Source organism: Rosa chinensis, chromosome 4, assembly GCF_002994745.2.
Source record: "Rosa chinensis cultivar Old Blush chromosome 4, RchiOBHm-V2, whole genome shotgun sequence".
Taxonomy (NCBI): domain Eukaryota; kingdom Viridiplantae; phylum Streptophyta; class Magnoliopsida; order Rosales; family Rosaceae; genus Rosa; species Rosa chinensis.
Window position 1 is genome coordinate 47,090,794 of NC_037091.1, and position 21,059 is coordinate 47,111,852.

A 21,059-nucleotide genomic window follows, 5' to 3' on the forward strand; every position below is an offset into this window, starting at 1 on the left:
CGTTTTGCAAAAGAATCAACAAAATTAACAATCACATTTAGAGTTGAAAAGAATTGCCAAATATCATGCACTCCTTTAGCTGCGGCATTTAAAGTCAATTATAAGCGATGAGCAAAGCAATGCACATAATATGCATATGGACACTCTTCACGAAACAAAGTTTGTAAACCATTAAATTCACCCCGCATGTTGCTAGCACCATCATAACCTTGGCCACACATATTTTCTACTTGAAGATCATATTGGGCAAGGACTTTGGATATCTCATTTTTAAGAGTTTGAGAACAAGTGTCTGCAACACTAATAACTTTGAAAAATCGTTCTCTAATAAACCCATCACAACCAACAAATCGAAGAATGATAGCCATTTGTTCTCTATTACACACATCAACCACTTCACCAACAAGGATACAAAATTTAGCATCTCCAACTTCCTCACGAATCTTGGTTCTAACTTTGTTACCAAGAATATTTAGGATTTGTCTTTGAATAATTGGAGAAATATACTTGGCATTCCCAGGAGCATTATGTAAGACTTTGTGGACTTCTATATTAACTCTTCCAAAGGCTTGCAAAACCGCATTGAAATTGCCACCATTGGATGAATTAGCCGATTCATTATAACCTCTAAAAGCACATCCTTGATTTGCCAACAACCTTACACTCTCTATAGTAGAATTAAGCCGAAGTCGGTTACTTGCTACTTCTTGTGATGATTGTGTGCTAATCACTCTTTCAGTATGCTTAGATGAGTTTCTTAGTGTATCCCACTTATGCATGCAAGTATTATGTGGGGAATTAACTCCTCCCACATGATCCAAAATGCCAGATTGTTTGGACATAACATTCTTCCAACCTTGAAACCCATATTCAATGAATATTGGATGATGGGATGGATAACCATCAAATAAGAAACAAGGGATGCAATATGCTTTATCCAACTCTATGGAATACTCAAGCCAATGCCAATCTAAGAACCATTTGTGACAAAATTTTCGACCTTGACCTCCATCTCAAGAAGATAGATAACTACTTAATTGGGGTTGATATGGTCCTAAGACCACATAAGCTCTTCGAATATTGTCATGCTCATTCAAAGGATACTTGCATATTGGACGTCGTATTCCAGGATCACGTTCAAGAGAAGTAACATCAAAACTCACTTCTATCTCAATTCTATCATTACCACACTCTTCTACCGGACTAGATGGACGAGAGTTTAAAAGGACATCATTCATAGAATTTTCAGTCACATTTCTACTCTCACTCCCACTCCCAATCTCATTCCCACTACCACTAGATGGAGTATCACTTGTAAACCATGAAAGAAGATTTTTGTACCGCTTGGGTTTTCGGTGATCCGTCATTGTATTCAATACCTATAATAATATATATGTATCATTATTAAAATTTTATATATATATATATATATATATATATATATATATATATATATATATACAAAAACCAAAAACCAACATCAAGATTCAAGCACCAGGTTATAACTTATAACCAAAACAAAAACTAAGCAACTGAAGCAAGTGAACAATATTTATATAAACAGCCTAATATTCTAATGACCAAAAGAATGGACACCAGGACATGGCATAAAGACCTCCCTAAGTCGGCAGAAATCTACCAAAGCAACCACATATAATATTGCATATTTCAAACATCCATATTTAATATTGCAAGCTTCCAATAGCCACCGCAAACCAATTGATCCACCACAAAGCAACTGATATACCAATTATCATTTATTAATAGCCCATCCGCCATCCCTATCACATATTTCAAGCATTCACTGATCCACAGATATACCGGAACATCCACCGGCTACCTCATGACCTCAAAGCAATTAAGCAAAGATAATGAAAGAGAGAACTCACAGGAATGACAGGATTTGGAAAGATTTCAGACTTCTGCCATTCAATGATCTCTTACGAAGTTCCGGTCTTCCGAATACTTCAATTGAAGCCTCTGAAATTCAAAGCTCACAGTCAATTGCAAGCAAAACCCATCAATGGGGCTTGGGAGAGATGAAATTAGAACTTAGAAGTACCTTTATGCGGGTGATCTGGAGCTAATCGGGTTGGAGGAATTTAGGAAGAGGAACTTACAAACTGACGAACTGATGAACTCGGTCGGAGGAGCTGAGGATTAGGAACTGAGGAAGTTAGGAAGAGGAACGCTGTTGGCTACTCTCTAGTAAGGAACTAAAGGAAGTCACGAACTGAGGATTAATAATTTAATATGATGTGTGTGTGTGTATATATATATATATTTTTTTTTTTAAGTGGGCTACTATCAGTACTATGGGCAATACCTATACTGAGGGCTTTTTCTCCTTGATTCTGGATTGGGCTATAGCCCAACCAGCCCTGTGACTGGTTACGCCCCTGGTTTCAGATCGAGAGATTGAAATTTTGGGAGAAAATTTTCGAGAGATAATAACTGGGTTTTGAGAATTGAGACTGAGAATGAAGAAATAAAAGTGAAAAATCGGCGACATGGTTTTAGGTTTAGTGTGAGGGATTTGGGTGCAGTAGGCATTCCACTAATAAAACATGGACAACGAATAAAAAAATTATATTTAAATATAATTATATTACAAACCGGTTCGGTTTATAATCGGTCAGTTAAAGATCGATTTTGATTTCAAACCGGATGCAACCGATCTGGTTTGGAAAATTGAGAATTTGTGCGCTATCTTAAACGGTTCGATCTCTAACCCAATTTTTCCTCCCTGTTCGATATATTTTGAAACGTTTAGTTTGGTATTTTTTTTTTTAGCAACATCCCAGGAGATTGGTCTCCCTAGAGGAAATTTATGCAAGAATAAAAAAAGAGATGCAAAGAGGGGAACCAAACCAAAGCTCTTAGAAAAAGCAACATTTCTTTTCAAAAAAAAAAAAGCAACATTTACAGAAAGCGGAAATTAGGAATACCTAAAAATATTTATTACAAATCCCAAGAACAAAGGGTGGTACCAAATCCCACCAAACTAGAGCATTTGAAGAACAACCAATATTATTCTCAAAAAATATGCGAGGAATGAAACTAGACTTGAGCAATTCGGTGTAAACAATTGTTCCACTGTACTTGAAGACGCTAAAAGATCAAGTGAGGAGAACGGAGAAAACTAAGCACAAGGGATGAATTAATCTCCAACCAAATAAGCTTCCAATCCCTAACCCATGTCAGCTCAATAGCCTATAATGTTATGAGAGACTCTATTGTTTGCTTTAGTCTTTCACCCTATTTTTAAGAAAAATTTCAAGAGCAATACACAAACAAAATATCACTATAAACTTCGATATTTAAAGTTTTAATATCATCATATTGGCACCTTAGGTTCTAAACATGACCCACAAACAATACATATCTTCAATAACCTCATTAACCTTTATACCATTATTTATTTTTTAAAGGTTAATTTAATCTTGAAATTGCTATAGCATTTGAAAAAAAAAAAAAAAAAACCCTAAGCAGCCTCCCTTGCCGCACTAAAAACCCTAGCATAACGTCGACCACGTTGTTGCCGTTTTGCCATCATTTTCCTATCCCTTCCCCCACAGATCTTGATCCTGTATCACAAATCTCCAGACCTCTATTCATATTTATCATATTTACCATGTCCAAAATTGATTTTGTTACCAAAAGCTTTGCTACCTTTCTTGCTATCGCTACCAATGAGGTCGTGGACATTTCTTCCATGGCAGAGGGGGGAGCACAGCGAAACTCCCAGTCGTATCTTCTGGCACGACCTCTGACACTAAAGCCAACAAATGCTGCAGATTTGAAAAGACATTTTTGCCGAATTTGGGTGCTGAATAAGGGCTTTAATGTTCAACAGCAATCTCCGAATCGTTTTCTTTTCTCCTTTGACCTCCGAGGAGATAGAAACAAGGTATTGATGGGTGATCCATGGAGTTTCAATCGTGCTTTGGTTGTTATACAACCATATGATGGAGTATCGTCTCTGCGATCTGTGGAGATGGAGGATTTATTCTTTTGGGTTCGCATCACAAATATGCCGCTGGCATATGAACAAAGGAATACTATTGCAAATGTTGCTACTGTTGCAGGTAAATTCATTGAATTGGACCAAAAGCTTTTTGATGCAACTGGAGAGATTAGGGTTAGGGTTTCACATGAAATTGCAAAACCTTTTTTCATGCAAAAAACCCTAAAGTTTGCCAAAGGGATTGAGCAAGAGGTTTACTTCTTCTTTGAAAACCTCGTGGGCAAATGCAAGACATGTCATCGTGTGTATCATGAGGGAGAAGCATGCAATGGTGAAACTGCAACTCCACCGGTCACTGCTACCCCATCACCGGCGACAAGAAAACTAGAGCTCAATGGCTCATTTTTTGGGTTTTCAGGAAATCAATTCAAGGATGGAATGTTTCACTTCCAAGGTCTCACTACCCCTATTCTTCTGCCGGTTGGAAGGTCTTTGTTTGGAGGAGCTGAGACAAGTACGATACGCAAACCTATTGTTATTCGTAGTGCAAAAAAAAAAAGACAGGCTACAGAAAGCAATGAGTTGGCTTTGGTACCCATGGACACCGACCTGCAAGCAAAGAGAGAACGGTCATTTCCTTCTCCAAAAAAGCTCCAATTTTTATGTCTGATTTCTTAGAGGGCAAAACAAGCCCTATTACTCCCTCCAAGAAGGTAAAAATGCCTGAATTCCCTACCAAGTTCAGTGCAAAATATTTGGGATTAGTAGAGACACCAGGTGGTATGTTGGTGCGTGCAGAGGTAATGATGCCCAAACCTGTCCGAATAGAGCTTCCTAGTGGAAAAAAGAAGAGAGGAAGACCTTTGGGAGCCAAAAACAAAAATCCTCCTAAAGCAAAGAAAGTTCCTGCTGAAGATGTCCTGAGTGTTCTGTTTTCAGGTAAACCTCCTAGCCCTAGCTTAAAGGGCAAGGAGAAGATTGATATAGGTTTTTTTCTTTTAATGGTTGTAAAGCCTATAAACTATGCAATTGTTTGACATAGTTATAGGCTCACTTTAAATAAGTGAGCGGTAAGTTCTAATATAGTAGGTCTATCCTATGTACCACTGTGGCTCCCCCACGAAACCTTGTTCTGTCCATCAGTATGTGACAACAAGTGGGTATGTAATGGCCTTCTTGGCATGCGCTTTTATCAATGAAATTATCATTACTTAAAAAAAAAAGGTTAATTTAATCTTTTTGAAGTCTCTCTCTATGTGCGCGCGAGTTTTGCAACTCTTCTCCATTAAAAATTCCAAATCTTCATCCATTCTCTACACCTCCATGTTTCAAAGATAAAAGTTTAAGGAATTTCTAGAAGGTGAGTAAAGGAAACTCAATCAAATTGATAAAGGTTGAGATGAAAATAGTAAAGGCATCGACCCACAAATCGTTTTGATCTTATTAAAGAGGAACTTACTCTGATATCATGTTAAACAGTGACATACATGACATGTGGCCCACAGTGTCGGTACAATGGTCCCAACTTAACCACCCATGAAGTATTGAGTTTTAATCACAAAAGGTTTCGATACAATTGAGTGTGAGCCATCCACTTATAATTTACATTTTTGTATGTCACTTTTTTAATGTGAGATCTTTCTTTTAAAACATGTGTTTCTCTTTATGCGTCTCAATCTCCTCAAAAACCCAGAAAAATGGCTACTGTGATTGAATTTGTGACAAATGATAGTAGATGAGAGTGAAAGAGGAAGAGTAGTGGAGCTTGCTCAAAGAAGAATACATAAAAATATGCCATGTCATCGCATAAGTGTTAACGGAGTTATTAACTGTATATAAGGTTTTTAGGTTGAGTTTGGAATTGGAGTTACCATTATAAAAGTCTATATAACAAAGTTTATAGTAGTCTTTTGTTCGAATCATATTCCTTAAATTTTTCTCTATATATATAACATAAGAATTCTTCTCAAAAAAAAAAAATAAAAAAAAAATAAATGTTCGGAAATCTTGAAGGAAAACGGAAAACGTGGATAAAACAGAGATGAGTCTTTCTAAATGTACCCAGCAAATTTCTATGTAGACTCGGCAAGTTTTTTACATCCAGCAAAATGATAGAATTTCTAATTACACCCAACAACTTTTCCAATATACCCTTATTATTAATTAAACCCAGCAAATCTCACCCCCAAAACCCCACACCCAGCAAATCTCACCCCAAAAACCCACACCCAGCAGTCTCCTCCCTGAATTCGTTGTGGTCTGCACCCTTCACCCACTCTGATCTCCATCCACGATACTCTTTTGCTCTAAAACCTCTTAGCAGCCGGTTCATTTTTCTAAAATTTCCCAAATCGTTTCCCAAAAGGTTAGTTTCCTTCTGGCATTGCGAAATTATCTCTAAGAGCTTGGAATGTGGCTTGAATTTTAAGTTCAGATCATATTTGTGTTGATAGCATTTAAGGCCTCAGGTGACAACAACATGGGCAATGATGTTGTGCCACCGATTTACATGCGTCAATCTAATGGTAAGAATGTTGGAAGATAATTGCAACTGTAAGTATCTTTCTTGCTTGCAAAATACAATATACAATATACATGGCACCCTTTGAATGATGTACTTGATGAGTTATCTGATATGGTTCACAAATCGGATGTTTCAACTGGCAGCACCCGAATCTAAATTTTTTCTTGATATAAGTTTTGCTGGGTTTATTAAAAAGGGTATTATTGAAAGTCTTATTGGGTGTACTCAGAACTTTTATAATTCTGTTGGGTGTAAAAAATTTACTGGATATAGTTAAATATTTGCCAGGTACAAATAAAAAATTGACCCAACAGAGATTTGATCTTTCCACTGAAAGTTCCCAGTCCCAACTCAATGACACATATATATATATATATATATATATACAAATCCCAGCAGACCCCACTGCCGCACGCAATAAATGTCTGCTCTTCTCTCTACCTCGAATGCTTAAACCCCGCTCTGACCCAACGGTCATTCAGAACTCGCAAGTATTATTTTTCTTACAGTTCAGTAGTTTTCATTTTCATTTTATGGTTTTAATGTAAAGAGATAAAAATTTCGTACAATGCATTACAAGACAACCTCGGCTTCTACTTGCACTAGTTTCAGGCTTCCAGCTCACTCTAGCTAACTGGGTCGCTCGTGATTCTCTCTCAGTCTTCTCAGTCTCCTTGGTTTTTTCTCGGCCACCAAAGTTTAAGGTAAGTAAAATTTCTCGTACCCACTAAAAATCTTGGTTTTTTCTGACTTTACTGCTTCAAGAAATTCATGGGTTTGTGGTTCTAATCTCAAAGAATGTAGCTTTGTGTCTGAAATTTAAGGAGTTTGGGTTTTAAGTTTAGGCCAGTTAGTTGATGTTTGGTGCTTGTTTAGGGTAATAGAGACTTCATTGGTGCTGTTGAAGTTGTTGGTTCTCCAAAATGTTCGGTTTTTCTCGCAAACGCATGAAGATTGGACGGTGAGTTTGTCTTATCTGAGCTATTAAGTTTTCATATTTATTTATTATTGTTGCTATTAGAAAATGTTGTATGCCCTTCATTGATTTTGTGAGTCCAATCTTCTGTGTCAGTGGTAGTGTTTTTGTATTCAGTAAGAAGCTGAATGTGTGTGGTGGAAGTTGAAATTTTCTTATAAATTATGATGAGGGATTTTTTTTAGAATCAGATTGTGATAGAAGTTGTAATGATTTGTGTTGATTTAGATTGAAAGTCCAGCTCTCAGATTCTGCTCAGGGAACTAGAAGCCCCATAAGACAGCCGAAACAAAATAACAGCTCAAATGTAAGGCATTTTCTTTGGTTGTTTTGCATTTGGGTTTAATGTCAATGAGTCCCTGCTCTGAGCTGAGTTCATTTTGATTTGCCAGAATGACTCTGATGCGCCGGCAATTAGTATTTCTGATGAGCTCGATTGCCAGTGTCCGTCTTCTGCTCCTGAGATTAGTAATTCCACAATGGGGAGCTCTGAGAATTGGATGGTGTTGTCAATTTCTGGAGATAAGCCTACGCCCCGCTTCAATGTAAATTTCTATTGATTTTTACTTGTATAGTTACTTCATATGGTAAATGGATTCGGTTGATCTGTGTTTATAGTGGTGCTGATAGCTAAACCCTTGTTTTTTATTTTCCAAAAACAGCATGCGGCGGCTGTAATTGGGAATAAGATGATAGTGGTTGGTGGTGAATCTGGGAGTGAACTGCTAGATGATGTACAGGTAGGATAATGATTGTTTGTCATTTATTTGTTTGTCATTTATTTGATGATTATGTAGATCTTCACATTTATTTGATAACTACATTAATGCAGATTCATGTTGCAAATCATTATGCTGCCATTTCTATTTTCAGGTGCTCAATTTTGACAGTTTTACGTGGAACACAGCTTCGTCAAAGCTTTACTTGTCACCAAGCAGTCTGCCCTTAAAGATCCCTGCATGCAAGGGCCACAGACTGGTACAATCTTATAGTTATCTCATGTTTGGTTTGCATTTCCTTCTAGAGTAGAGTTCCTTCCTCTGAAAGACATTGGATATCACGACACATACAGATTGGAATTTATAGCTAGTTTTCTAGAAAGCTATGAACTTAGGTCTTAAACTTTGAAAGAATACCATAAATAGGTTGGTTTTTTTTCCTGTAGACTTGGACTATAAAAAGGTTTCCATACATAACTTAGGTCTAGGTAAATCAGGTTGGTTTACCTTTGAAAGTTCTACTCATTCTTATCTAGGTTTCCTGGGGGAAAAAGGCACTCCTGGTTGGAGGAAAGACTGAACCTGGGAGTGACAAAATTTCAGGTTAACATTCCCCGTCTTTTAAGCTTATGAAGTAATCACATTTGGCTTGTGCATATATGAAATTATTCCAGTTCTTTCATTTATGCAGTTTGGGCATTTGACACTGAGACAGAATGCTGGTCTCATATGGAAGCAAAGGGTGATATACCGGTACTTTTTCTTCCTCTTCTTTTCTCCAATTAATTGGTGTTTTGACTTGGACCTTACACTTGCAGAAATTATAACATGACTACTCAAGTTTAAATTCTGGTACCAATTGGTTAAGAAATTAAGAAAACGTTCATCACCTAAATTGTATACCCCTTACTATATCCTTGATTTACCTGGAACTGAAAGTCAGTCACCTAATGAAAATTTAATAGAGGATCAAAATATAATGATAGGCAGTATTTTCCCCATATCTTATACATTGCAGGTTGCTCGTACTGGTCACACTGTAGTCAGGGCAAGTTCTGTATTAATCCTTTTTGGTGGTGAAGATGCTAAAAGACGGAAACTGCATGATCTACATATGTTTGATCTGAAGTCATTAACATGGCTACCTCTTCATTGCACGTGAGTGATTTTTGCTATGGCCTGTGTAATTTGTTGATATTGTTTTCTGATGGAACCCAAACATAACAATCTCACCTTTTTTATGGTTTCTTCTTATTTGGTTGAGACCTTTCTTCTTTACATGGCCAGAAAAGTGTTAACCTTTCTTTTTATGTCATTTTAAATGTCTTTATATGTTGATATACGTGCAGAGGAACGGGACCAGCTCCAAGGTCCAACCATGTGGCAGCTCTTTATGATGACAAAACTCTTTTTATATTTGGAGGCACGTCAAAATCCAGGACTTTGAATGATTTGTATTCACTTGACTTTGAAACGGTGAGCGAATGCCTGTCATTCTTACACTTTCTATAATACTGGATTGTGTGGCCAAACATGTCAACTTTTATAGATGAGAATTAAACTCTTATTTGTGATATACTGATGGGCTTTTTCCTCAGATGGTATGGTCAAGAATAAAGAAGCGAGGTTTCCACCCATCACCTAGAGCTGGTTGCTGTGGGGTCTTATGTGGAACCAAATGGTATATCGTTGGTGGTGGAAGCAGAAAAAAACGTAAGCCTCTTAACTAAGACATGGTTGAGCTTTTTGGAATATTTCTATAATTCCATGCATGAAAGTGTCATCTCCAAACCTTGAATTTCATTAAAGAAAAAAAAAAAAGGAATTCTCTGAACATTCTTTCAACAAAAGAAGAAATTAATTCTTGAAGTGAATTGATTAATTTTGATGTGAATTTTGCATTTTGGTTTCCTAATCTTTCCAGGGCATGCGGAGACTCTGATCTTTGATGTTTTGAAACTTGAGTGGTCATTGGCCATTGCATCGCCTCCTTCTACAATCACTACGAATAAGGTGTGTACAAATATATCAGTTAGCATACATAATAAATTAGCTGGTTGCAACATCCCTGTGATGGCATAAACATAATTCTTTTGATCTTACCTTAAGCATTGTTCTCATGTTGAATTCTCAGGGTTTCAGCCTAGAGCATGTGCAGCACAAAGAAAAGGATTTTCTTGTTGCTTTTGGGGGATCCAGGAAGGAGCCATCAAATCAGGTTTTTAAGAAGTCATTTTTTTTTAGTTGATTCTTTTTTTTCTCATTAGACTTGTGCCTTATTGCCCTCTAATGTTTTGTGATAGGTTGAAGTACTAACCATGGAAAAGAATGAATTATCCATGAGTCGTCGATCTTTTCCCAGCAAAGGACCTGGAACTTTGATGCCTGAAAAACGCCCATCAACCAATGGCTTGGCTAGTCAACTAACTAACGGTTCTTCCCAGCGCTCAGTCAATTCAGTTGCTAGACAAAATCTGGCATCTGCAATTGAACAACATGGTTCTGGAAGAAAATCTTTGTCAGAGTCCTTGCTTGTCGATCCAAATCCTGTTTCTGGTAATGTCTCACTTAGGAAACAATTTCATAATGACGAAGAATACAACACTTCTGTTAAGGTGACAAAGGGTTCAGAAGATGAAAGTTCCCTCTTGCAGGTAAACTGCAGAATTTTTGTTTATTGACAGCCTGATTTATATAATCATCGTGATCCAAAGTTCAGCCAAAAAAAATACCAAAGGTTGAACTTTAAGTTGAAACTTATATGATTGGAAAAAAAAAAAAAAAGAACATTGGAACTTCTCAGTTCAGGTATCATTCTGTTCCTTAGTATACATAATGATTTGATATTGTGTTGATTTCAGCCCTCAGAAAAGAAGAAAAGTCAATCTGATTCTGCAGTACAAACTAACATACATGGAGGTAGACTTTACTCAGAGGAGATGGTCTCTGCATATGAGTTCGAAAACTCAAATCCCCACAACCATGGACTTGGGAACTTTCCGGTTGATAACAATGATTCAATATATCCAGAAAGTGATAGTAAACCAGGATCACTATCAGCGCCTTCAAGTATGTACCAATATTATGAGAAACTAATAAGAAAGAATGGGGTTTTAGAAGGACAGTTGGCTGCTGCATTGGCCAGTCGAGAAGCTGCAGAGAAAAACTTATCCTCTGCTCTCAAGAGCCGACAGGAGATTGAGAGAAAATTAGCAGACTCTGGGAAGGAGATAGAGTTACTGAAGGACAAGCTAGCTGGTGTAGAACTAGCCCAAGAAGAGGCCAACAACATGTCAAGTATTGTTCATTCTGACAATGTGAGGCTTGAGCATGATGTGGCTTTCCTCAAGGCTGTTTTGGATGATACCCAAAAGGTATTCTAATTTCTAAATGCTGCATTTTTATGCAGTAATCTTATAGTCAAGTTATAACTATATTACGTGAAAGATTTGTTTTGACAAACCAATTTTGGTTATTGGATATTGAATATAGGAGCTGCATTCAACTAGAGGAGTCCTTGCTGGAGAGCGAGCAAGGGCATTCCAGCTACAGGTATGGCTTTAAAACAGGATAAAATTGGCTGGCTGTTTACATCAAACACTTGCATTTGTTATGGAAGCTCTTATTAATGTGACTGTTTATTTCATGTATGCAGGTTGAAGTTTTTCATCTTAAACAAAGATTACAATCTATGGAGAACCGAGCACCTACACCGAGGAAACCATTCTAGGAGAAAACAAGAGTAAGCGAGCAAGGAGCTGTTGAACAACTCACAATTGCGCTCCCATCCAGCAGCCATCTCAAACTTGAAGCCACCTCGAACCTTTTCTAGGGTACAAACTGAAATGCACATGCACACCTGAGGGATTGGTGTGAAGATCATATTGTCCTGTACCATGTATATAAGTGAATCCTTTGTACCTTAACTTGTATGTTGATATGCAGCATTTTCGTAGGCTCTTTTCACATTTACATGAAGAAACGTTCATTCTGATGTCTAATGATTACTAGAAGGAAGCTTTTATGGTCTTGGTACCTTTTGGCACTGATAAACTTTTGCTATATATATATATATAGCCATATAGGTCGTTAGGAAAGTAAAAGCCATGTACATGATTTTAGCTTGTGGAGGACAGCAAGCTTCCAATCAGTGAGACTCAGTCTGAGAGTTCTGGGGATCAGATTAGTGACCAACAGGAGTATTACCCCAAATTAGAACATCTATGCCACAACCCTGAAAACCAGGGGGAATAGAGAGAACTTGATTCACAATTTCAGTAGGAGATAAGAGCTCAACTTTGTCATTCCACAAGTCACAAATCTCAGCCTCCAGGTTAACATTGTCTAGATCAAGGGCCTCATGAATCAATACATAGTTGTTGATCCATTTATGTTTACATAATCTCATAGTTCTGACTCCTAACAGAGTACCATTAGGAGTCATATTACGCTCCAGATAGATCAATACTTCAAGTACTGGAGCAAACACTAGGCACCTGAGAATCTAGAATAGAATAGGGTCTTCATATATGCTTGAATCATAGCATACCAGAGCCCCGAGTCAAATTACGCTGTTCTCCAACCAGCCTTGGCCAACATAGCCTGATTCATCTCACAGGTTCATCTTCATCTTCAAGCTACCATTGACTTTAGGTTTGCAAGCGGTATCCCCTTTTCTTTCCCCCCAGTAACTTCCCATAAGAAATTCCTATTGAGTTTATCCAGAGAATGAGAAATACGCATTGGGAGCTTGGTTCTTTGCATGGCATAAATAGGGATAGAGGACGACACAGATAGAACGAATATTAACCGGCCTGCCCTATTACGAAATTTGCTTTTCCAGGTAGCAAGTACTCTGGACCTTATCAACAACACTAACACAAGTTTAATTGTTAATCCTTAAGGAGAACACTAACCCTCAGGGAAGCATTAGGAGAGCAGAAAATAGATGATTCGTTTAATGTACAGCGTGTCCAGAAAAGTTACATATTCAGCACTCGAGCTTGTTTCCAATTTGCTTCAGCAAAAAGCATCAAGTCATTAACAAAGAATGATTTGAAGAAAAGAAAAGGCAAGTAACAAAAATGCAAGGAAATCCTAGCAGTAATTTAAAGACAAAGGTAGATTTTCCATGTCTACCATGTTCAAGGAACATATTGAATCTGTTAAGTAGTTTCAAGAAAGCAAGAGATATGTGAGATCAAAGCAAGAGATATGTGAGATCAAGAAAGTCATCATACTAGCGTTCTTTCCAACCACATGCATTTAAAATGCAGCAAAATTTATGAGTTTCTTCGCTAATGCATAATGGTTTAAGAATGTTACTTTGCCATTCGCCAATACAAAACTAAGAACAGCTCTATCAATGTCGGAAACAAATGCGAATGAGAAACACCATCAAGTCATCAACAATCACATGGTGGATTAACAGAAGTCAATGAGGATGTGCATATCTTCTCTGCTCTTACTAGTACTATCATTGGAAAATAGAGGTATATTAGAATTATATGTAAACCATCACAATATTATAACTTAAAAGGTTTAATATTACAACCACATTTGTAGGATTTTGCAGTCCGAGAGAATCTTAGGTAGGGCAACCATATATATGTTAAACATTACTACTTCAAGAACAAGGTCTTCCAGAATCAAGGAGTATACACATATTATCAATTTCAAGTAATACCCAATGACAATTGCTTGAAAGTTGAACTCAAACTACTATTTAGTACAGAAGTATTACAACAGCAGCAATCCAGAGATGTAGCAGCATGTCTGGGAACAGCTGAGAAGATAATGCAAAACATAACTACTTTTAAAGGACTCAACATTGTTAAAATTGAGATCACAAAGAAAATACAACATGATAAGTATAATGTTATTAAGAATTGACAGAGAAATGGAATGACTAGGGAGGATTGCATGGAGAATTGCCTCAGGCCATGAAGATTTGTTACTCTGCAGCCACCGGTCAATATGCTCTCTGGCTCCCTCTCTATCTTTGAATGCTATCTTCTTGCGCCTTCATTTCACATTTATACAAATAATTTTGGTTACTCGTCTGAAACACAGCCAAAAGTTGGAAAGGAGCTTCATTTCTAGGGGTGTCAATTTGGTTGCAGAATGGCAACCCCCCTGTGATCATGGCAATCTTTGCAACAACAGTCTCTTCACAAAAGCTGTACAGACAATTGTTTAGCCTAATCTATAAAAGTTCAGTCTCATCTTGGTCTCCATCAGCATCATCGACCTCGTTATCTTCATCTTCTTCAGGTGCATCAGGATCCACCCCCTAGAGAAAGTACAATTTTATGAAACAGATCTTCCAGAATTGCCTTGTTTTAGTAAGTAGTAACTAATTCCATAGCCATTATCACTAGTTTCTGTACGTGAAATTTACTTTATGAAAAAGATATTGCTGCTTTTGGATATGTGGATTAGAACAATGTATTTCACATGATGCTAAACCAAAAAAGAAAAAGAAAAAGAAAATCCTTTGGTAAGTGATTTAAATGCGCTTGCTGGAGAGGAAGCACTATCAATTATCAAGTAGCAAAGTATAAACGGGAAGACAAACCTTCATTTGTTTCTCTAAGCGCTCTAAACCTTTTTTTGCAGCTTCATTCTGTGCATTTATCCTGCAATCATAAAATTGTGAACATCTTTTGGTCATTTTATGGTCAAGCCAAGATATCATATTTCAAAAACACTCACGGGATCAGAATCTCCTAAAGATATTTAACGACCTTGTTTTCATTTATGCAACACCGGACTGCTAGTGAGCCATGACCTGTTGATTAGCTAGCCTAACTAACACTGGAGGTTATGGATTCAAATCTCATTGGCATCTAGGATGGGTGGAATGGGGATAAAAAAAACAAACAAAAAATTATGCACCAATGGACCATGAAATTTCATGGTTTGTCATTAAGACAAATAAAAAAGTGTGACATCTCAGGAAAATAACTTACTATTCCGTACCTTCAATAGTTGGCTTTTAACTATTTTAATGACTTCAGTTCGGACATCTAACTCTAAAATGCAATTTCTGGGGGCACTAAATTTCCGTGGCATATACAAACTCATCTAGCCAGAGCTGAGTGAAAAATGCAGATTTCAAGTCCTAACAGAAAGAAAGTGATTCTAGATATTTGATAGATTTTTATACCTCAATGCAGCTTGAAAATGTGATAATGCATCTTGCAGCATATTTGTTGCAGCAAATACTTGAGCGAGCTTGACATGTAGAGAGTCATCGGCCCAATCCTTGAGATATCGCTCTAGCAGAGACACAGCATCCCCGTTACGGCCTTCAATAACATGGAGCTCAGCCAGAGCTAATGCAGCTCCGAGATAACCAGGTTCCAGCCTAAGGGCTGACTCATAGAACTTTTTTGCCTGTTTCAAGATTAGGTTGAATTCATTAGAGGGACACTCGATTTCTTAACTCATGCTGAAATGTTATACGTAAGGTTTACCTTCTCCCTGCCACCAGAGTTACTCGCATGTACATCCCCTACTAATTTTAGAGCCTTCGCAGATTGAGGCATGGCCTTCATAGCCTCCCTTGAAGCATATAAAGCCTCTTTAATTTTAGAGAGAGCTAGATAAGACTGAACCAAACCTGAAATCATAATCGAGTTCCAGACAATTAGCCTCTGCGGTTACATATTTATTTCTTTGCAAAATGATTGAGTCAAATGTGAACAAAGCAATGGTTTCTAAGATGCATGTCATGGAAGTGTTACAAATCCCACCTTGATATGAACGAATATCAGGTCTCAACTCTTGAGCTGCCCTAAAGGCACTTACAGCTGCTTCTGCTCGCTTCATTGATAACAGCAGGTTACCCTGAAAATGTTGAAAGAATATTTATTTGAGAACAGGGCAAGAAGAAAGAAACTCAGTACCATATACAAGATAGCATCAATACCTTCATTATATAACCTGGTATATGCCTCTCGTCGATACGTATGCTCTGATAACAAGTAAATTGGGAGCTTATGAGATATTTTAACAAAAGAAACAATTCCAGAAAGCTTACTCTATTTTGACAAACAAACCTTCTCAGCATAAGATAAAGCTCCTCTCTCATCTTTTCTTTCCCAAAGCACAGATAAGGCCACAAAAACTTCTGGCCTCATAGAGTCAGTGATCAACAAATCATGCACTAATTTGTTTAGCTTTGAAAAGTCAGACTTTATCTTCAGAAGCATTGCATACTCATCCATATATGTCACAACATATGGATCAATTAATCGAGCCTGTAAATAACATAAGCCAGAGAGAATGAGATTTGCATGCATTCATGTAGGGGTGGAGGCACATGTCTGGGTGAGTTGGTTGGTGTGTGGGGTGTGTGTGTGTGTGTGTGTGTGAGAGAGAGAGAGAGAGAGAGAGAGAGAGAGAGAGAGAGAGAGAGAGAGAGAACAGTAGCACTACCATAATAATATTTACTTACCTTATCAAAATTCATTATAGCCTCATCATTCTTCCCAACAATAGCTTCAACCTTCACATTCACATGTAGAAAAGAGTAAGTGAAAGTTTTTATTTTTCTTACTTGCTATGATCAACCTAATATATTATAACATTTAAGACTATAAGATAAAAGAACTCTAACCCAAGTAATCAGAACAGAAGCCCACATTTGCAGTCATCACAGGTAAATTAGTCGTGTCTTTGCTATAGCGCCAAGTGACAGTATCTATCTTCTATATCAAATAAAATTTAGGTATATATTATGTAATTAACTACATTTCTTTTGGTAACTTGTGCTCAGGGAATGTGCCAAAAAATCACCGTATCTTTTTTCTTTTTTTTTCCAAAGTCTGTCAGGTAACTGTTATAGAAAACATAAAATTGTAATTAACTTCTTATTTTTAGGAGCACTGGTGTGAGCATTGGTAATAGTGGTATTCAAGTTTTGTCAGTTTATACTCATTAGAGAGCAACTGCAAGATTTATGTAAGAGTCAAAACTTAAATTATGCAAAGAGTTGTATGGCCTAGGAACTCATGTAAACATAAATGAGAGACCAATATGAGAAGCCTACTTGTCATTGATCAATCAGTACATCATAATATCATATAATTGCTTCTTATGAAGCAAAGCATGTAGACATCTCAATACCTCTTAGCATAGCAAAAAGCTCAAATAGCTAACCTTTGCAATTTCAAGTAGCAAGTGTAAATTGTTCGGGAAACGTTGCAAAAGATCTGTAAAGAGTTCCAGACCACCTGCAACACCAAAATAAGGATAGATTTTAAGAGATTGTACACATCAATCATCAATTATTACTCAACCAGATAATGCAAGTAGAATTGCCACACCATAAACACGCATAACAACAGGACACTACATCTATGAATCAGAGATTATAAATAAAAGCAAATGCAAACTGATATAAAAGGGCTTCTTGCTTATTCTAGCACAGCATACAACATGTATTTTAGAATAAATATGACCAATATATAGAAAAAGTCATTAACAATAATAATCTCATTTATTTTTTACCTGAAGAAATTAGGAGTAAACAAAGAAAAACTTTAGACACTAACAAGATGGTTGACAGAATCATATGAAAATTGTGAAACATGAGATGTGACTGCATATGGCTCACAAATTATAGCAGCAAATAGCTATGACCTATAAGCATGTGACTACAAATCATGCCTTTATCATGAAAATACATTTGTTCTCAAATTCCCACAAACATGTACACAACTATAACTAAATTAGAAGAATGTGCTCTTTACCTTTGTAATCATTAGAAGCAATGGAACACTGGGCCTCAACATAGCGCTGCACAGGAAAAAAACAACATAACCATTTGTAGGAGTAACAGGGTTCCCCCTTCTTTCCATTGTTTGACAACACACACACACACACACACACACACACACACAAATAGCTGGTCAGTCCTGAAATATAAAGTGATGGCAAGCCGAGTTGCAGAATGCACATGTATCTTTTCTCATGCATGGCAGACCATCGGCATAGGCCAGCAGACCACCAAAAACCATGATGACTACAACACTGACTACTTTTGATGAAAAAGAAAAAGGAAAGAAAAAACCTTATCCTTGCAGTATCTGTTTATCCAAGCAAACCTACAAGTTTTTCATGGAAATGTGGGACTGTTCATATGGGTATGAAGCCATCTAAAAATGCTTAGAATAAAAGAGGAAGATAAAGAGATTCATTTTGCAAGTTCGTTATTAAGGGTAGTCCCTACAAGGGATCAGACCATCCAACATGATAACTTAGAATTACTGGCCTCTGCTTCCTGAATTGGTACTTACTGGCAGCCAACGACTCGAGTCCAAATGATCAAATGATGCCCTCCCACTTCTATTTGGAGTCTGAAATTGACATTCAACAAACAGAATCAAAATACGTCACAATGGACACAAGAGTAATGCCAGAGAATTAAGCCAGGGGATTTCTAAAACTAAACCAAAGAATAATGCTTGAGAATTAAGCCATTCAAGAGCTAATGTTCAGAATATTTCATTAAACAACCGCATCTTGCAATAATTCCAATCATATTTCGAAATCAAACTGTGGTGTCAGGTTCCTAACTGACTCTACTACTGAGCTGGGAAGTATGAAAAGTAATTTTATCCAAGTAACAATACAAGGAGCTCTATAAATGTGATCAGAGCACCATGGCCTGATGAGTTATATGTCCCAAATAAAGCCTGCAATTCTTTTTCTCTACGACAGCAGGAGGCAATACAGTTTCTCTATGAATTTTTTTCTTTTTCTTTCATGAAACCCATAGGTGACCCACAGCCGACAATGTAACATGACTTTCGACATGCCAAGTATTTGATCAGCGAAATGTAACTACCATCATGTCTTCACAAACAAACCTGCGGAATCAAGGAAATAATGTCTTTAGCAGAAACTCCTAATTCTGCCAAAGCTATGATAGCCTCGAAGACATAAGGGCAAGACCTGTCAAAAGACATAAAAAATAAAGCAGCATGAATATAAAAAGATGACATAATAAATCTCCAAAAAATAGTAAAAGCTAAATATTTTCCTAACATATTTTGCATACACAGGTGAACTAGCATCAAAAGGGAAAGCTGGGATTCACATGGTCACAGTAATCTCTATGAGCAGGAGAAGAACCAAAAAGCTAAATAGTAATAAATAGCTGTTTAGCAAATAGGCCATGAACTTTAACATCATTCTCAGGCACAATTTTATTTAATGATACAAGAGCTACCCAAAAAGGACAGATATATAAGAAGTCATTAAACCTTCAGCTGACTGTAGAGATTCAACAAAGAAACCTATAATTGCAATCATAATGTTCAACAAAGCACATAATATTGTTTACTCCAGAGAAACAAACTGTGTAATTCATGCAATTTAAAGTATTAATTCAGCATAATGACCATTGACATGCAGAAAATATGTTTGAATATTATCATATTTGCAATTTACTCCAACGATCGAGGTATCTATATTGAAATATACAATCTGAATGATGATATGAACAATGTGATTGGCAAACCTTAGACATTCTTTGAAACAAGAAACAGCAGAACGATTCTGTCTAGAATACCGATAGAGTTTTCCCATCAACAAATTCATCTGCAAGTTTCTCATTTTGCTTGGAATATTATCCATCTGCAAATTTATAAGTGCATTAATCCCACCAAGATGAAAGTGTCAAAAGTGCCATATGAAATAAATAATGTATGTGTGTATATCAAAAGTATAAAGAATAAACTAAATAAAAGGAGGAAGTAAGTAAGCCCACGGTAACACCCTTATACTGGGACCAGACCACTTCACACCAATTATATTAGCATTCTCCCTGCCCCTCAACATGAGTGTATGCATGCATACCTCAGCAAGGGCTGCTCCGTACTCACTAAGCGCACATTGACAAGACGCAATTTTGAACTTCACCTGTCATGTAGCAGAGACAGGAACTTTGAATAAGCAGCTAACGTCAGAAGAGAAATACTACCATGATCTGAGGAAGCTGAGAACAGACCAAATATTTGGGGGATGAAAATCGCCTACCTCATTCTCATTAATTCCTGAAATGTTAAAAACATTTGGAGACGATGACCGATTTGAGACCAATGAACTTCTCGACGATGTTGGATTTGTTTTGGAAATAAGCTTGCAAACTTGCAATGCTTGCTTGTATGTATGCTGTCACAAACAGAAGTAAAAATGAACTTATGGTCCTTACTATGAGTTCAACTATCAAATGGACCTTTAAGCTAAAGAATAACCATTTTAGCTCTATGATATGCCCAAGTTATTTTGCTTCAGCTAATGAGTTTAAAGTGTTTGTGTATGGATTGCTTACAATTGCTCTGCGAAACTCCCTTTCCCGAAACAGCGAATCTCCAAGAAGCACCTGAAATCAACAAAATTGAACCTAATTAAAAACCAAAGAAAAGATAAATAGATGAAGGAGGGCATTGAAAAGCGCAAGCTTTCTAACCAGGCTATCAGCTTTGAGGTGCGGAGTGACTTCGGCATTAGCAGCTGGTGAAGAAACAAGAAAGCAACCCTATCGAAAACCCAGAATCTCAATTAGCAACAAGACTGTAAACTGTAAAAGGGAAATTGAAATTGGGATTTGGAGGGTTGGAGGGGAAGACTCACGAGCATTTGAGCCGAGGTGTAGAGGCCATGCTCCATAAGAGTAGCGATTTGATCCTTGGGGACGTCCATGTTCCAGAGCTCTGTGACTTTTTGAGTGAAAGCTTTGGTCTTTTGCTGCTGAAATTTTTTGAAATGAGATTTGTAAAAAGGGCGTGTTAATTTGTCTCAAAGGTTGCAACTTTTCTGTTTCTCCAAATTTTTGGACTCAAAACGACTTCTGAGTAGGTC

At 37.1% G+C, this 21,059-nt stretch overlaps 2 protein-coding genes across 2 annotated transcripts; one reads left to right on the forward strand and one right to left on the reverse strand.

Annotated features, from left to right (window-relative positions):
• The first annotated feature begins 7,011 nt into the window (after positions 1-7,011).
• On the forward strand, positions 7,012-12,221 carry LOC112198011 (acyl-CoA-binding domain-containing protein 6). The gene is made up of 17 exons (XM_024339007.2): positions 7,012-7,195; positions 7,368-7,452; positions 7,696-7,774; positions 7,860-8,012; positions 8,130-8,207; positions 8,341-8,445; positions 8,723-8,789; positions 8,878-8,939; positions 9,205-9,344; positions 9,536-9,662; positions 9,785-9,899; positions 10,111-10,199; positions 10,321-10,404; positions 10,490-10,840; positions 11,048-11,560; positions 11,679-11,738; positions 11,842-12,221. The coding sequence occupies exons 2-17, from the start codon at positions 7,415-7,417 to the stop codon at positions 11,914-11,916; spliced, it is 2,136 nt and encodes a 711-aa protein (XP_024194775.1). The 5' UTR covers positions 7,012-7,195; positions 7,368-7,414; the 3' UTR covers positions 11,917-12,221.
• Positions 12,222-13,859: 1,638 nt separating this feature from the next.
• On the reverse strand, positions 13,860-21,046 carry LOC112200536 (anaphase-promoting complex subunit 7). The gene is made up of 18 exons (XM_024341572.2): positions 20,832-21,046; positions 20,668-20,736; positions 20,530-20,580; positions 20,235-20,369; positions 20,055-20,117; positions 19,717-19,832; positions 19,064-19,148; positions 18,491-18,550; positions 17,945-17,990; positions 17,352-17,425; positions 16,648-16,698; positions 16,250-16,450; positions 16,120-16,164; positions 15,944-16,037; positions 15,665-15,810; positions 15,355-15,584; positions 14,764-14,824; positions 13,860-14,478 (listed from the first exon to the last, which is right to left on the reverse strand). Exons 1-18 carry the CDS (start codon positions 20,898-20,900, stop codon positions 14,392-14,394), a joined length of 1,683 nt encoding a protein of 560 aa, XP_024197340.1. The 5' UTR covers positions 20,901-21,046; the 3' UTR covers positions 13,860-14,391.
• Positions 21,047-21,059: the final 13 nt, after the last annotated feature.

Bases quoted from the DNA above. Each gene is read 5' to 3' on its own strand.
- LOC112198011 (XM_024339007.2), top strand. From the start codon at position 7,415: ATGTTCGGTTTTTCTCGCAAACGCATGAAGATTGGACG. The intron at 8,446-8,722 runs GTACAATCTTAT...ATTCTTATCTAG, and splicing joins CATGCAAGGGCCACAGACTG to GTTTCCTGGGGGAAAAAGGC. The intron at 10,841-11,047 runs GTAAACTGCAGA...TGTTGATTTCAG, and splicing joins ATGAAAGTTCCCTCTTGCAG to CCCTCAGAAAAGAAGAAAAG.
- LOC112200536 (XM_024341572.2), bottom strand. From the start codon at position 20,900: ATGGACGTCCCCAAGGATCAAATCGCTACTCTTATGGAGCATGGCCTC. The intron at 20,118-20,234 runs GTAGGCGATTTT...GCTACATGACAG, and splicing joins CAGGAATTAATGAGAATGAG to GTGAAGTTCAAAATTGCGTC. The intron at 17,426-17,944 runs GTAAAGAGCACA...TTGGTGTTGCAG, and splicing joins TGCTTCTAATGATTACAAAG to GTGGTCTGGAACTCTTTACA.